This window comes from Phoxinus phoxinus, assembly GCF_949152265.1.
Source record: "Phoxinus phoxinus genome assembly, chromosome: 3".
NCBI classification, from domain to species: Eukaryota; Metazoa; Chordata; class Actinopteri; order Cypriniformes; family Leuciscidae; genus Phoxinus; species Phoxinus phoxinus.
Genome location: NC_136878.1, coordinates 48,150,268 through 48,169,815, shown reverse-complemented (window position 1 = coordinate 48,169,815; position 19,548 = coordinate 48,150,268). Strand labels below are relative to the sequence as shown.

The 19,548-nt window shown below is 45.3% G+C and overlaps 1 protein-coding gene across 1 annotated transcript in view; it reads right to left on the bottom strand.

The window, feature by feature from the left end:
* Window positions 1-227: 227 nt before the first annotated feature.
* The window catches only part of LOC306995794 (uncharacterized protein), a 22,377-nt gene continuing 3,056 nt past the window's right edge, over window positions 228-19,548 (bottom strand). The window contains exons 2-3 of the mRNA XM_079607696.1: window positions 8,181-8,321; window positions 228-1,841 (exon numbers count right to left, since the gene is read on the bottom strand). Coding sequence (XP_079463822.1) covers window positions 1,663-1,841; window positions 8,181-8,321 — 320 coding nt within the window. The 3' untranslated portion in view covers window positions 228-1,662. The remainder of the gene's footprint in view (window positions 1,842-8,180; window positions 8,322-19,548) is intronic.

Sequence of the window (19,548 nt, the reverse complement as noted above, 5' to 3'; positions counted from 1 at the left end):
GTCGCACATGAGGGAATGCGGACCGGATCCCAGTGACCTGACGGCCGGGCACACCTCATCTGAAGATAACGGTGTAATTACACAAGCACTGAGTGACTAATGAACATGTAGCCTGCTCACGACAGGGTTAGGTTAGTAGAAGGTAATTATGGATAATTACCACACTTTGTTTAACTCTGTATTGTTGTGCACACTTATAGAAAAGATTTGCAAGCAAAACATCTGTTACATTTACAGTTTTTAATAAAACAATTTCAGCTTTAATGTTATCAACGTTCAGATCACCAGAGGCTGTTCAGGTGTGACTGTAGCCCTAAAATACAAACTTACTTGCAACATAACTGGGGTCTCAATCATGTGTCCTGACTTTCTCTAAATGTGTACATCATGTGGCAGATAAGCCATGCTGTGACCGTTAAAGATGACCGTTTGATCACATGACTGTCGTATATCGCAGCGAGACGTCATCAGAGAAGAGAAGCTGCAAGAGGAACTTATTCTCATTCAACATTACCAACACAATAATGATGTCACACACACATCAGTTATAATAAACACTGCAATACTCCATAAACAATAAAAGGGGTTGTCCATTGTGATTTGATGGTCACTGATTTCAGGTTGGCATCCATGTTTACTCCACTGGAAGCAGTCGGTTACGTTCAGTGACTCGTTATTACACAGTTATTGCAGAAACTGTAGATGTCCATGGCATGCAGAACAAGACTGTAAACACAACACAGAACAGAGTAAACCGCTTTACATGATGCTTCTCACGAGGAGGAACCAGAAGCGGTGCCGATGAGCAGTGTTGGGGTGACGCGTCACAAGCAACTCGAGTTATGTAATCGCATTACTTCTTCATGTAACTAGTCAAAGTAATGCATTACTTTTCAATTTACAACAAAATATCAAATTTTCAAATAAGTTACTTTGTTTTCCCATTTATTGACTGACAGCTCTCCTGTCCATGTCGGGACAAATCGAAGTGCAGAAGTGGTGTGTGTGTGTGTGTGTGTGTGTGTAAACATGATGTTATTGTAGTTCTAGACTAAATGTGAGCATTTACTCATCTCACTTGCACAAAAAAATATTAGATATTCCTCAAAATTAATACATCAGTGAAATGCAGAATCAGAATACTATGCAAACCTCCAATAACAAAATATGTTAATTAAAACATACATTTTGATGCATTTAATCTCACTTTATTGACCAATGTATTTACTTCTGACCTTCGACGATTCAGTTAAACGATAAGCACAAAGTACTATAGATTTTTTTTTTTATCGGTAAAGCAAGTGTTGTCCTGCATCCTATTCTCCTGTTATCCAGAACCGCTCAAAGGTTTGTTTGAGTGGCGCCCTCTACTGTACAGGAGTAAATATGCATGTCCTTCAGTCTGAGGCTTATTATTTCACTTTTGGTGTGAAAGGGTCATAACATTTGTCCAAAAATATAACTTATTTATTATAAAAAAAGAAGCCCAACCCAGGTGAACAAAAAGTAATGTGACATATTACTTTTCTGAGGGAGTAACGTAATATTGTAATACTTCTCGGAGTAAGGTTCCCCAACACTGAAGAGATCATTACTGTAGTCGTAGTGTAACTCCGTGTGTGAGTCTCTGTCTCTCGCTGCCAGAGTTCATGAGCAGAGGAATCATAAGCAGATCCACAGCAGCGCGGCGAGCAGCTGCAGTGTGTGTGTGTGTGGCCGCCAGAGGGTGGCGCTGTTGCACAGGTCCGAGGCGCAGCAGTGGATGCTCACGCCGGGCAGTTCCTGCTGCTGACAGTGGCGAGAGGTGGCGCATCCGCTGGTGAGGACGATGCCCAGCGCCGCTGCGGGGGGTGGGGGTGGGAGAGGGGTGGGTGGGTGGGAGAGGGGGGGGGGGAGAGGGGGGGAGAGGGAGAGAGGGAGAGGGAGAGGGAGAGGGGGGGGGGGAGAGAGAGCTGTCAGTCACAGAAAACAGCTGTCACTCACTTCTGATCTTCACTGCGGCACTGGAGCGCGTGTCTCAAGGCTGATAATTAAACTCATTAATAACGAGGCTCAGGGACTCGTGTGTCACCGTGACCATCATGCGGCCACTGAAGTCAGCGTACATGCAAACGTCTCTGCCGATGGGAATCAAATCTGTTTATTGCAAAACATGAAGCCCCAGCGAATAGGGAACATTCTCAGAACTTAAGCTAATGTTTAGACGGACACGATCTGAAGAGAAAACGCAAAAGTGGCGTTGCGTTATCACTGATAATTCTGCGTTTAGACGAGCGTTATGTCGGGGAAATCTGTGTGCGTATGGTGACGCAAAAGTGTGTGAGATTGGATGTAGTGTGCACTCCAGGCGGCTAGGGGGCGATGTGGAGCACTGCCACACAACAACACCAAGTCCACGCGCCTGCGTACAGCCTTCCTTCTACTTCTCTCCCTATAGCGCAACATCTAAACACATGAATTGGTGCATCACCAGTTTGCTGGAGGTAATGATGCGCCTTCTCTGGTCAGTAATACTCTCTGAGAATTAGAGGTCGACCGATTCATCGGTTTTGCCGATTAATCGGCACCGATTGTTGACTGGTGGAACTATCGTTATCGGCAAAAATATATACCGATAGTTTTTCCTGGTTGCGTCCATTGCTGGAGCGGCTGAGAAGCGCGCGCTGTCATTCATTACACAGAGCTGAGAAGGGTCTGCTGGCATGATGCAGTACAAGAGCGGCCTCTAGAGGTGTAATAAAAACTCGTGCCTCGTGTTGTTTATTTCGACACGTGATTCTGCGTGCTGCACTGAGAGCACATGCTGCGTGGAGAGCGCTGACATCAGACGCGCGTTTAAAGCACCGACAGCTCAAATGTATGTATACAGTACATTGTCATATCATTATAAAGTGATAAATTTGTTGACTAAATGCTGCATTAGTAGAGAAAGAACAGCACGTTTGTATGTTTGTTTGCCTTCGAGGCTGAGAGGACGCTAACATTAGTAGTACCGCAAGCGGTTAAAACACTGACAAACATAAACGTAAGTCCGACCCGAATGTTCAATGTCACAATTGTTACCTCTATATTTGCATTAGTTCATATCCAGCTGGTCACTTTTATGCATTAAATATGCAGAGAAGTTGCATATTTAAAGCTAGAGACGTAAGCAAACTGATATGTTCATACAGCCGACAGAAACATAAACGAATCAGAAAAGCATTCGATTTCGGTTATTTATTTATTTTTTCATCTTCACTTTAATACAAATTTTGTTACTTTTTTATTAATTAAGTTGGCTTGAAAAGAACAGTTAAATAGTTACATTTTGAATGTAACTGGTTTTATTTGTTATTTAGAGTATTACTTTTTGTTTCAGTTTGAATGAATGTCTTTTATTGACTTAAATATTTATTCACATTTATATATTTATTTCATTTAGCATGTTTTCATGGTTCAATACAGTTTTTTTATTTTTATAATAAAGTTCAGCACTGTTTTACTTGGAGTGTTATGTTTGTTTTTATCCAGTATAAATTTTAAAAACTATCGGTTCATTAATCGGTTATCGGCAATATGGCCCAACCTAGCTATCGTTATCGGTAAAATCCACTATCGGTCGACCTCTACTGAGAATATTGCGTAGAACTGCTGAAAGACTCTAGTATGTTTACCAGCGCTGCTGGGGCAACCTGAGGGTCCGACGTATGGAAATAATCCGACATGTTTGTTGTCATTTTCCTGTACTGGCGCATGCCTGTGACGTAAACGTGCACGCGACGAGAGCCACCGTGAGCAGATCGTGCCTTCACTGTCTAGCAGACTTTAGCGTGTTTACGCTTTAGACGGGGACGCGGCGGTGGAGCGGTTTTAAGATTCCACTCTGGAGGGGGTTTCACTTTTTTAAGTTTTTAAGCCCCAATGGTGTTACTTATATTACTGAAGGTGTTACTGATGGTGTTACTTATATTACTGAAGGTGTTACTGATGGTGTTACTTATATTACTGAAGGTGTTGCTGATGGTGTTACTGATGATGTTACTTATATCACTGAAGGTGTTGCTGATGGTGTTACTGATGATGTTACTTATATTACTGAAGGTGTTGCTGATGGTGTTACTGATGATGTTACTTATATTACTGATGGTGTTACTGATGGTGTTACTGACGGTGTTACTTATATTACTGAAGGTGTTACTGATGGTGTCACTGATGATGTTACTTATATTACTGAAGGTGTTGCTGATGGTGTTACTGATGATGTTACTTATATTACTGAAGGTGTTACTGATGGTGTTACTGACGGTGTTACTTATATTACTGAAGGTGTTACTGATGGTGTCACTGATGATGTTACTTATATTACTGAAGGTGTTACTGATGGTGTCACTGATGGTGTTACTTATATTACTGAAGATGTTACTGATGGTGTTACTTATATTACTGAAGGTGTTACTGATGGTGTTACTGATGATGTTACTTATATTACTGATGGTGTTACTGATGATGTTACTTATATTACTGATGGTGTTACTTATATCACTGAAGGTGTTGCTGATGGTGTTACTGATGATGTTACTTATATTACTGAAGGTGTTGCTGATGGTGTTACTGATGATGTTACTTATATTACTGAAGGTGTTACTGATGGTGTTACTGACGGTGTTACTTATATTACTGAAGGTGTTACTGATGGTGTCACTGATGATGTTACTTATATTACTGAAGGTGTTGCTGATGGTGTTACTGATGATGTTACTTATATTACTGAAAGTGTTGCTGATGGTGTTACTGATGATGTTACTTATATTACTGAAGGTGTTGCTGATGGTGTTACTGACGGTGTTACTTATATTACTGATGGTGTTACTGATGGTGTCACTGATGGTGTTACTTATATTACTGAAGGTGTTGCTGATGGTGTCACTGATGGTGTTACTTATATTACTAAAGGTGTTACTGATGGTGTCACTGATGGTGTTACTTATATTACTGAAGGTGTTACTGATGGTGTCACTGATGGTGTTACTGATGGTGTTACTTATATTACTGAAGGTGTTGCTGATGGTGTCACTGATGGTGTTACTTATATTACTGAAGGTGTTGCTGATGGTGTTACTGATGATGTTACTTATATTACTGAAGGTGTTGCTGATGGTGTCACTGATGGTGTTACTTATATTACTGAAGGTGTTACTGATGGTGTCACTGATGGTGTTACTTATATTACTGAAGGTGTTACTGATGGTGTCACTGATGATGTTACTTATATTACTGAAGGTGTTACTGATGGTGTCACTGATGATGTTACTTATATTACTGAAGGTGTTACTGATGGTGTCACTGATGGTGTTACTTATATTACTGAAGGTGTTACTGATGGTGTCACTGATGATGTTACTTATATTACTGAAGGTGTTACTGATGGTGTTACTGACGGTGTTACTTATATTACTGAAGGTGTTACTGATGGTGTCACTGATGGTGTTACTTATATTACTGAAGGTGTTACTGATGGTGTCACTGATGGTGTTACTTATATTACTGAAGGTGTTACTGATGGTGTCACTGATGGTGTTACTTATATTACTAAAGGTGTTACTGATGGTGTCACTGATGGTGTTACTTATATTACTGAAGGTGTTACTGATGGTGTCACTGATGGTGTTACTTATATTACTGAAGGTGTTACTGATGGTGTCACTGATGATGTTACTTATATTACTGAAGGTGTTACTGATGGTGTCACTGATGATGTTACTTATATTACTGAAGGTGTTACTGATGGTGTCACTGATGGTGTTACTTATATTACTGAAGGTGTTACTGATGGTGTCACTGATGATGTTACTTATATTACTGAAGGTGTTACTGATGGTGTTACTGACGGTGTTACTTATATTACTGAAGGTGTTACTGATGGTGTCACTGATGGTGTTACTTATATTACTGAAGGTGTTACTGATGGTGTCACTGATGGTGTTACTTATATTACTGAAGGTGTTACTGATGGTGTCACTGATGGTGTTACTTATATTACTAAAGGTGTTACTGATGGTGTCACTGATGGTGTTACTTATATTACTAAAGGTGTTACTGATGGTGTCACTGATGGTGTTACTTATATTACTGAAGGTGTTACTGATGATGTTACTTATATTACTGAAGGTGTTACTGATGGTGTCACTGATGGTGTTACTTATATTACTGAAGGTGTTACTGATGGTGTCACTGATGATGTTACTTATATTACTGAAGGTGTTACTGATGGTGTTACTGACGGTGTTACTTATATTACTGAAGGTGTTACTGATGGTGTCACTGATGGTGTTACTTATATTACTGAAGGTGTTACTGATGGTGTCACTGATGGTGTTACTTATATTACTGAAGGTGTTACTGATGGTGTCACTGATGGTGTTACTTATATTACTAAAGGTGTTACTGATGGTGTCACTGATGGTGTTACTTATATTACTGAAGGTGTTACTGATGGTGTCACTGATGGTGTTACTTACAGGTGAAACTCGAAACATTTGAATATCGTGCAAAAGTTCATATATTTCAGTAATTCAACTTAAAATGTGAAACTAATATATTATATAAACTCATTGCATGCAAAGTGAGATATTTCAAGCCTTTATTTGTTATAATTTTGATGATTATGGGTTGCAGCAATGAAATCCTTTTCATAATATTCTAATTTTGAATTTGGGGTTTTCATAAGCTGTAAGCCATAATCATCAAAATTATAACAAATAAAGGCTTGAAATATCTCACTCTGCATGTAATCAGTCTATATAATATATAAATGGCTGCAAGTTAGTTTTAAAAGTTCTTGTCTGTTTAGTGGTATAAAATGAAGCTGAAATGGGTTCAGTACTGTGGAACTGCTGTGAATTATTGCTCATATATCATGTGTACAGTGAGCAGGACTGTGAAGGTGTTCGCAGCGCTTCAGTGGAGTAAACGCTGGGATTAAAGAAACGCTAGAGTGTGTGTTCATCAGCACTCCTCCAGCTCTCCTGAGCCTCCGCTGCGTCAGCACCGCTTCAGACAGGAGATTGACGTGGACGTCAGCGCTCTTCAGGACTGACCCGTCTAATGCTCACAGACCGAGACGGATTCTGAACAATCATGGACTCTCTGTGAATCGACTCATATTTGGAGGAACACATGATCACCAGCTGCATTTACACGTGTTCCAGCCGCTGCAACAGTGACAGTTTGGCCCATTAACAGTCACCATACAGCGGAGATCTGAGAGCGCTCCATTGAGGACGCATGTGATTCTGGCAGCTCACGGATATATCATCACATCGTCACATCGCTGTAATTACCTTTCCCTTGAAAAAGTAAAGAGATAATTTATATAAGAGAAATTTTATGTTTTTAATGTAACCTTCTCCCTTTAAATACTTTGGTCACTTTAAGAATTATTTATGCAATTTTATATTCATTTGAAAGATTTAAAAGAGCAGTTTTGGGATTTTCAAAGTAATGCAACAAACATTTTTTCTGAATGTTCTCAAAACGTTTACAACATCCAGCTTTTAAAAGCGTTTGTTCTTGATTATGCGAACGTTGAGGGAACATTACATTGTATCATTCTTCAAACATTATGGGAACGTTACTTTCTCTGAACATTTACTATACAAAAATATTTTTTGCATGGGCTTTTTTGAGTTTTGCTTTCTTCACAAAAGTTGAGAAAACTTTTTTAATTTTTAAAACTCAAATACATTGGACAAATCGATTGAAAAAAACAGTAAATTAAGTTTAACAAATTAAAGATTTGTTTACAGTGAGCGTGAGGTCTATTTTGGGTTAGTGTAAAAATGACTTTTCAAAGTTAAAAAAAACAAAAATGATTGGAGTATGTTTTACATAATACTACTTTAGTCTTTCTACTTCAAAATTTCACATTTAATTCAACGTTGTCATTATTAGAAAAATGTGCTAGTTATTTCTAAGTGATATTTTGCAATATTTTTGCGTGTGCAGATACATCACTCAGATGTCAGATATTGCTGAGGTCATTTCCTGCAGAGTGTTTGAATGTGCAGAGAACAGCAGAAGATTAAGCGCTGTAATCTTTGCATATGTGGGTCAGTGTGTGTGTGTGTGTGTGTGTGCGTGCGTGCGCGTGTGAGTGTGTGTGTGTGTGTGTGTGAGAGAGAGTTTGGCCATTGACTCACTGCTCTCGGTCTTGATGCAGAAGCGGTGCTTGAAGCCCTTGTGCGAGTGTGTGCACGTGATGACCTCGGGACGCCCACAGCCCACGTCCACATACTTCTGCCCGTGGAACACGTTACACCCGTAACACTGCAGCCCGTCCACTGAGAACACAACACAACACACTGAGAACACAACACAACACACTGAGAACACAACACTGATAAACCAACACCGACACACTGAGAACACAACACTGAGAAACCAACACCGACACACTGAGAACACAACACAATGAGAACACAACACTGACACACTGAGAACACAACACCGACACACTGAGAAACCAACACCGACACACTGAGAACACAACACTGAGAACACAACACCGACACACTGAGAACACAACACACTGAGAAACCAACACACTGAAAACACAACACTGAGAAACCAACACCGACACACTGAGAACACAACACTGAGAACACAACACTGAGAACACAACACTGAGAACACAACACACTGAGAAACCAACACACTGAAAACACAACACTGAGAAACCAACACCGACACACTGAGAACACAACACTGAGAACACAACACACTGAGAAACCAACACACTGAAAACACAACACTGAGAAACCAACACCGACACACTGAGAACACAACACTGAGAACACAACACCGACACACTGAGAACACAACACACTGAGAAACCAACACACTGAAAACACAACACTGAGAAACCAACACCGACACACTGAGAACACAACACTGAGAACACAACACTGAGAACACAACACTGAGAACACAACACACTGAGAAACCAACACACTGAAAACACAACACTGAGAAACCAACACCGACACACTGAGAACACAACACTGAGAACACAACACACTGAGAAACCAACACACTGAAAACACAACACTGAGAAACCAACACCGACACACTGAGAACACAACACTGAGAACACAACACCGACACACTGAGAACACAACACACAGAGAAACCAACACACTGAAAACACAACACTGAGAACACAACACCGACACACTGAGAACACAACACTGAGAACACAACACCGACACACTGAGAACACAACACTGAGAACACAACACCGACACACTGAGAACACAACACTGAGAAACCAACACCGACACACTGAGAACACAACACTGAGAACACAACACCGACACACTGAGAACACAACACCGACACACTGAGAACACAACACTGAGAAACCAACACCGACACACTGAGAACACAACACTGAGAAACCAACACCGACACACTGAGAACACAACACTGAGAACACAACACCGACACACTGAGAACACAACACTGAGAAACCAACACCAACACACTGAGAACACAACACTGAGAAACCAACACCGACACACTGAGAACACAACACAATGAGAACACAACACTGACACACTGAGAACACAACACAACACACTGAGAACACAACACTGATAAACCAACACCGACACACTGAGAACACAACACTGAGAAACCAACACCGACACACTGAGAACACAACACAATGAGAACACAACACTGACACACTGAGAACACAACACCGACACACTGAGAAACCAACACCGACACACTGAGAACACAACACTGAGAACACAACACCGACACACTGAGAACACAACACACTGAGAAACCAACACACTGAAAACACAACACTGAGAAACCAACACCGACACACTGAGAACACAACACTGAGAACACAACACTGAGAACACAACACTGAGAACACAACACACTGAGAAACCAACACACTGAAAACACAACACTGAGAAACCAACACCGACACACTGAGAACACAACACTGAGAACACAACACACTGAGAAACCAACACACTGAAAACACAACACTGAGAAACCAACACCGACACACTGAGAACACAACACTGAGAACACAACACCGACACACTGAGAACACAACACACTGAGAAACCAACACACTGAAAACACAACACTGAGAAACCAACACCGACACACTGAGAACACAACACTGAGAACACAACACTGAGAACACAACACTGAGAACACAACACACTGAGAAACCAACACACTGAAAACACAACACTGAGAAACCAACACCGACACACTGAGAACACAACACTGAGAACACAACACACTGAGAAACCAACACACTGAAAACACAACACTGAGAAACCAACACCGACACACTGAGAACACAACACTGAGAACACAACACCGACACACTGAGAACACAACACACAGAGAAACCAACACACTGAAAACACAACACTGAGAACACAACACCGACACACTGAGAACACAACACTGAGAACACAACACCGACACACTGAGAACACAACACTGAGAACACAACACCGACACACTGAGAACACAACACTGAGAAACCAACACCGACACACTGAGAACACAACACTGAGAACACAACACCGACACACTGAGAACACAACACCGACACACTGAGAACACAACACTGAGAAACCAACACCGACACACTGAGAACACAACACTGAGAAACGTCTCAGGTTACAACTGTAACCTTTGTTCCCTGAGAACAGGGAACGAGACAATACGTCATCGACGCTTTGGGGAACGCCTCAGGCGTGACAGGTGTCTGAAATCACAATCAAATCACGGCAATCACATTGACCGGCGACAGCCCGTGAATCATTACGTGAATGATTAACGTGCGACCTGGAAGTATATAAGGGCGCCTTGCAAACATGACAAATCATCCTTCGTCTGAAGGGACTGTTTGGTAGGCAGGCCCCGAGGCATGGCAGGGAGACGTATTGTCTCGTTCCCTGTTCTCAGGGAACAAAGGTTACAGTTGTAACCTGAGACGTTCCCTTTCGAAGGGAACTCGACAATACGTCATCGACGCTTTGGGGAACGAAATACCCACTCCGCCATGCTGAGGGGAGTGCATGCCAGGAGGCAGTGACAACTGTCAGAACCAGCAAATTCAAATGAAATGCAAGAACCACTCACCCTCAGGTCACACTGGGCTGTCAGTGACAGCATTCCCTACGGTCATAGCCCAAGCTATAAGCCTAACAGGAGGAACTCCAAATATGTAATCCGAAGGCCTACCTGGGCCTGCTCAAAGGCCTAGGACCACAACTTCAATTTAGAAGGGGTCCCTTCTAGGGAATGTGGCTAGGGAACCCGAGGGAACCCCAGCCAGTCACTATTCGGGGGAATATACCCCCCGAAATGCCACCAGGACGGCCTGACCTGGTGTCACTACGTCGGACACTTCAGTCTGGCCAAATTCCTGTCTGTCTGGAGACAGAGCCTCTGGACATTTGCCTTAGGTAAGGCATCCAACCCGAGGGACTGCGAAGCTGGCAGTGAACCCTCAGCCCGGATCTCAGAGACGGGATATCCCGGAGAGTATGACTCAGCATAGTGCTTTACAACCCTTGCTAGAGAGGGGAGTTTCTCTACTCGATCCATGGATCTACCCAGTGTTTGTGTTTGAAACACTGAGGAGGCCTGTGAAGGCCTAGGGGCTGATCTAACTGGGAGGCCTCACGAGAGGCCTACGACCGTCTGACCAGACTCAGGAGTCCAAACACTCATAGAGACCCTCAGTGAGGGGAGCAATGGACCGACTGGTAGGAACCAGGCTGTAGGCAGAGTAAGAAGTTCCCGGAGGGAACCAGAAGCAGAGGATGAACACTTTAGTTGAGCCAGGGCACGAGCTCGCTTTTAGCAACGGCCTAATAAGGCCAGCTGAACTGATAGCAGGCGGCCACTAGCTTCCAGAACCCAGCATGGTTGGGGAACCACTCACAGGGAGGCCTGGAGGCCTACTACCTGATAACCACAGTATGTGGGAGCTCATAACCAGGAAGGCCTGGTGAGGCCTGTAACCTGATAACCACAGTATGTGGGAGCTCATAACCAGGAAGGCCTGGTGAGGCCTGTAACCTGATAACCCCAGTATGTGGGAGCTCATAACCAGGAAGGCCTGGTGAGGCCTGTAACCTGATAACTCCAGTATGTGGGAGCTCTCATGACCAGGAAGGCCTAGTGAGGCCTGTAACCTGATAACCACAGTATGTGGGAGCTCATAACCAGGAAGGCCTGGTGAGGCCTGTAACCTGATAACCACAGTATGTGGGAGCTCATAACCAGGAAGGCCTGGTGAGGCCTGTCACCTGATAACCCCAGTATGTGGGAGCTCTCATGACCAGGAAGGCCTGGTGAGGCCTGTAACCTAGCGACCACAGTGTGTGGGAGCTCAAAACCAGGAAGGCCGGATGAGGCCTGTAACCTAATAACCACAATATGTGGGAGCCCACATTCAGGAAGGCCGAGTGAGGCCCGTAACCTGACATGTGGAGACTCATAACCAGGAAGGCCTGGTGAGGCCTGTAACCTGATAACCACAGTATGAGGGAACTACCTTCAGGGAGGCCTGGTGAGGCCTACTACCTGATAACCCCAGCATGTGGGAGCTCATGACCAGGAAGGCCTGGTGAGGCCTGTAACCTGATAACCACAGTATGTGGGAACTACCTTCAGGGAGGCCTGGTGAGGCCTACTACCTGACAGCCACAATACTTGGGAGCTCACATTCAGGGAGGCCCGGTTAGCGGCCTACCACCTGATAATCACATTACGTGAGAACATGCCTTCAGGGAGGCCCGGTGAGGCCTACTACCTGATAGTAGGTCAGGCTAGCTGTCCAGCTGCCTGTCCTTTGGGCTTGCCTACAGGAAGGCCTGGTAAGGCCTACTACCTGATAGCCACCGTAAGTGGGAATTCACCTTCAGGGAGGCCTGAGGAGGCCTACTACCTGAAAGTAACCTTAAACAACTGGTAGCTATGAGCCCTGAATCTGGGTGACGGTTCGAAGGCGGCCTGCTAAGGCCAGCCCACTGGGGACTCGCCTATCAGGGAGGCCTGGTTGGGCCTACTAGCTGACAGCAAGTCAATCTGCTCCAAAGGTACACTGTTGGGAATCATACCACACCAACAAGTAAGTCCCACAAAGTTGGGACTCACTTCCGAGGAGGCCTGTTTAGGGCCTACTACCCATCAGTGAGTCAACTGCCCGAACCACCAAGGCCAGCAACACTTTTTTGAAGTGAGCTGGCCTACAGCGCCCACTTGGGGGCTGCCCATACAGGAGGCCTGCTGAGGCCTACTACCTAATGGCGCAGCCTTCGTTGGCAGATAAGCTGTTTACACAGCGCCTACAGCATTCTGGTACCTAATCACATTGCCCATGGCAGTGTACTCAGCAAAAGCGCTAGCACCCTTTGAGCAAGGGGAGTACAACATACGCCACTCTGCCTCAATGGAGGCCCCAGAGCCAGGGGCCTACCATCTGTAAGCATGGGCGTCAGCTCATGGCAATGCTCTGGCTTCAGGGGAGCGTACTCCGACCAAAAAAGAAGTGAAGGCTAGAACTTTCCGCTCAACCCGAGCCATAGTGGTGCGAGGTAGGATAATACAGAACTGAAAGTGAAGGACTCAGACCTGCCCTGTATCACAGGGGAATACTCTCCACCTCACCCTGAGGTTTACCAGGGTGCGGGCCCGCCAGTGGCTCTAGGGGTGACAGAAAAAGTATCTGTGCCCAACCTAGGGGAGTGGGGCTAGTTTGTGAGCCAACCACCTACAACCCGACGCTCGAGCAGTAGCTCAGCGAGGTGAGTAAAGCCTATACTGGCAGCCCATATCCGTATGCTAGTTCTGCACGGCAGGGTCGGGCAGACAGACCCAGCCTCTTAGTGAGGCGAAAGGCGGCCTAACCCTGCTCAATAAAGACACATTGTACCGGGGAGGCCTATTTGAGGCCTAACCCAGGATCTTTATAAACCATGCCTCTGCACCACGCTGCATTACACTTGTCGCCCCAGAATGCAGAGAAGGGGGCGGGCCTTGGCCTAACGACTCCCATTGGAGGAGGCTGTCATACAGGGATGCTAGGAACCTATATTCACACAGTGAAGGTTCAGAGGCAGAAATGCTTAAGCAGAGCGCCTCCACTATCCCTGGCACAGCCTAGGCCAGCTACAGAGGCGGCCCTGGTGAGGGCCAGCCTGCAAGCATAGATCTACCTGAGGGCTCGGAGGAGCCACAGCCTTACTAGAAAAATAGTTATTATTTCATACAACTGGCTGCAGAATCGCTCAGCCCACTGAAAACCCAAACAGAGCTCAAGGGGGCGATGTACTCAGGAAGGAAGTCAGACGGTCCCATGGACCGGACATAAGATCTATCTGAAGCACTAGCGTCAGTCTATACTCCAAGATGAAAATCCTATGGGAGGGAGACCAACTACTCTACCCTGAGGTGGCTAACAGCCCGAGGGCTAAGATAGTCGTTCTAGCCACCTAAAGGGGGACTTCAGGGCCCTAATAATCCAAAAATGTACCTTACATGACCCCATAGCTCTATACAGGGAACGAGGTCTGTAGAGAGATAAATTTTAGTGTTAGTTGCACACAAATTACTCTTAAAGAAGACCACTCAGCTCACCTGCGGCGTGCGAAGTGAAGACTTACCAGACAGTTCTTTATGAACATGGGGTCTACCACCTATACATGCCTGAAAGAGGCACTCTCCTAACCAAGCAGAGGCAGGCCAACAGAACATTGTTCTAACCATGAGCCCAGCCTCAGGCCTGATGTAGAAAGTGTCTGGGGAGTCGGGGAAGAGAGGAGAGGGCTAAGATATAATCACGCCCTCAGGGGGAGGTGATCCATGCCGATGCTGTGTGCAATCGTGCTGGATCACCTCCCTCAGATCCCTCTTCTTGCGGGAGTTGCACCTCTACAGCGATCTACTCCTCCACTGAGGAGGCGCACGAGAGGCGACACTGGCTCTCTGGCCCTGTCTAAGGTCCCCGGACCATGATGGGCCAGGCCCTCCCGTCTGTCTGGGTGTGGATACGGATCTCAGCGGTATGTATTTGTCCTAATACAGCTGAGCGCGCCCTTGCCTCTCTGAACTTTCCAGCCACCGCCTACACGGAGGTGCCAAAAAGCTCAGAGGGCGAAAGCAGCGAATCGAGGAGAAAGACTTTCTCTCTTCTCCCTGATGTCGGCCAGGTTCACTCCGTGGCGCAGCTCAGTAACCGCCTCAGGGGCCCCACCCCCTGGACGAGATCCCCCAGCAGATTGGCCTGGTGTACCTGCAACACCGCCATGATGTGCAGGGTAGCACCGGCCTGACCCGCTGGCGTGTATGCTCTGCCATTCAACTGGCAGGGTTTGAGCTCTCAGTGTAGACGCCTGTCCAGACACGAGATAGTTGCAAACGTCTCGTCAATGGGCGGCATCGACACATACCCATGCTCTCCTATCACCTCAACATCAGTGAGACTAGCCCGCTGATGTCGGTGGACACGGGCAGAGTATGGGTTCTTCCATGTCCTCTCGATCTCAGTATGAGATCGGGAAGAAATGAAAGGCTCACCTGAGCTAGTGGTTTTATGACTGAGGAAAAAACGCTCTCATAGTGAGCGATTTTCCCCCAACGTTACCATAAAACCACCAGTTCTGCATACACGGGGCAGGGTGGCTGAGAAGATTGATTATCACCACCCTCATCAGCCATCTCCTGTTTGTCCGGAAAAGCACTCACTGCTTAATCTCGTCAGCCGCCGCATCGCTTGAGAGGATTATACCCCTCTCAAGGCGATCGGCGGGCTTCATCTGGGATCCCCTTTTTTTTTTTCTTTTTTTTTTTTTTTTTTTACACCCAGATGCTGAGCCCTCTTCTCTCAAGGAGAGGGTCAGACGAGATCGGAGCGTTCTCAAAGAAAAACGCTCGCAATTGTACAGGCAGTTCCCTCAAGAACTGCCTGTGCGCGCTCTTCCTCCAGACGGAAAAAGCACAGTTGAAAACACTCAGCCTTCTCAGTGCATTTCATAAATACCTGATTTTCAAAAGCGGTTACAGACAAAACAGTCCCTGAAGACGAAAAGATGATTTGTCATGTTTGCAAGGCGCCCTTATATACTTCCAGGTCGCACGTTAATCATTCACGTAATGATTCACGGGCTGTCGCCGGTCAATGTGATTGCCGTGATTTGATTGTGATTTCAGACACCTGTCACGCCTGAGGCGTTCCCCAAAGCGTCGATGACGTATTGTCGAGTTCCCTTCGAAAGGGAACCAACACCGACACACTGAGAACACAACACTGAGAACACAACACCGACACACTGAGAACACAACACTGAGAAACCAACACCAACACACTGAGAACACAACACTGAGAAACCAACACAACACACTGAGAACACAACACTGAGAACACAACACCGACAAACTGAGAACACAACACCGACACACTGAGAACACAACACTGAGAAACCAACACCGACACACTGAGAACACAACACTGAGAAACCAACACCGACACACTGAGAACACAACACTGAGAAACCAACACAACACACTGAGAACACAACACTGAGAACACAACACCGACAAACTGAGAACACAACACCGACACACTGAGAACACAACACTGAGAAACCAACACCGACACACTGAGAACACAACACTGAGAACACAACACTGAGAACACAACACTGAGAACACAACACCGACACACTGAGAACACAACACTGAGAACACAACACCGACACACTGAGAACACAACACCGACACACTGAGAACACAACACTGAGAACACAACACCGACACACTGAGAACACAACACCGACACACTGAGAACACAACACTGAGAACACAACACTGACACACTGAGAACACACACTGAGAACACAACACCGACACACTGAGAACACAACACCGACACACTGAGAACACAACACTGAGAAACCAACACCGACACAATAAGAACACATCACCGACACACTGAGAACACATCACCGACACACTGAGAATACAACAACAACACACTGAGAACACAACACCGACACACTGAGAACACATCACCAACACACTGAGAATACAACAACAACACACTGAGAACACAACACTGACACACTGAGAACACAACACTGAGAACACACACTGAGAACACAACACCGACACACTGAGAACACAACAACAACACACTGAGAACACAACACTGACACACTGAGAACACAACACTGAGAACACAACACCGACAAACTGAGAACACAACACCGACACACTGAGAACACAACACAGAGAAACCAATACCGACACACTGAGAACACAACACTGACACACTGAGAACACAACACTGAGAGCACACACTGAGAACACAACACTGACACACTGAGAACACAACACTGAGAACACAACACCGACAAACTCAGAACACAACACCGACACACTGAGAACACAACACAGAGAAACCAACACAGACACAGTGAGAACACAACACACTGAGAACACAACACTGACACACTGAGAACACAACACAGAGAAACCAACACCGACACACTGAGAACACAACAAACTGAGAACAACACTGAGAACACAACACCAACACACTGAGAACACAACACTGATAAACCAACACCGACACACTGAGAACACAACACACTGAGAACACAACACCGACACACTGAGAACACAACACTGAGAACACAACACCGACACACTGAGAACACAACACTGAGAACACAACACACAGAGAACACAACACACTGAGAACACAACACTGAGAACACAACACCGACACACTGAGAACACAACACTGAGAACACAACACACAGAGAACACAACACACTGAGAACACACACTGAGAACACAACACCGACACACTGAGAACACAACACCGACACACTGAGAATACAACACTGAGAAACCAACACCGACACAATAAGAACACATCACCGACACACTGAGAACACATCACCGACACACTGAGAATACAACAACAACACACTGAGAACACAACACCGACACACTGAGAACACATCACCGACACACTGAGAATACAACAACAACACACTGAGAACACAACACTGACACACTGAGAACACAACACTGAGAACACACACTGAGAACACAACACCGACACACTGAGAACACAACAACAACACACTGAGAACACAACACTGACACACTGAGAACACAACACTGAGAACACAACACCGACAAACTGAGAACACAACACCGACACACTGAGAACACAACACAGAGAAACCAACACCGACACACTGAAAACACAACACTGAGAAACCAACACCGACACACTGAGAACACACACTGAGAACACAACACCGACACACTGAGAACACAACACCAACACACTGAGAACACAACACCGACACACTGAGAACACAACACACTGAGAACACAACACTGAGAAACCAACACCGACACACTGAGAACACAACACACTGAGAACACAACACACTGAGAACACAACACTGAGAAACCAACACCGACACACTGAGAACACAACACACTGAGAAACCAACACACTGAAAACACAACACTGAGAAACCAACACCGACACACTGAGAACACAACACAGAGAAACCAACAATGACTAACTGAGAACACAACACTAAGAAACCAACACCGACACACTGAGAACACAACACTGAGAAACCAACACCGACACACTGAGAACACAACACTGAGAACACAACACCGACACACTGAGAACACAACACTGACACACTGAGAACACAACACTGAGAACACACACTGAGAACACAACACCGACACATTGAGAACAAAACAACAACACACTGAGAACACAACACTGACACACTGAAAACACAACACTGAGAACACAACACCGACAAACTGAGAACACAACACCGACAAACTGAGAACACAACACAGAGAAACCAACACCGACAAACTGAGAACACAACACTGAGAAACCAACACTGACACACTGAGAACACAACACTGAGAACACAACACCGACACACTGAGAACACAACACTGAGAAAGCAACACCGACGCACTGAGAAACCAACACTGACACACTGAGAACACAACACCGACACACTGAGAACACAACACCGACACACTGAGAACACAACACCGACACACTGAGAACACAACACTGAGAAACCAACACTGACACACTGAGAACACAACACTGAGAACACAACACCGACAAACTGAGAACACAACACTGAGAAAGCAACACCGACGCACTGAGAAACCAACACTGACACACTGAGAACACAACACCGACACACTGAGAACACAACACCGACACACTGAGAACACAACACCGACACACTGAGAACACAACACTGAGAACACAACACCGACACACTGAGAACACAACACTGAGAACACAACACCAACACACTGAGAACACAACAATGAGAAACCAACACCGACAAACTGAGAACACAACACCGACACACTGAGAACACAACACTGAGAACACAACACCGACAAACTGAGAACACAACACTGAGAAACCAACAC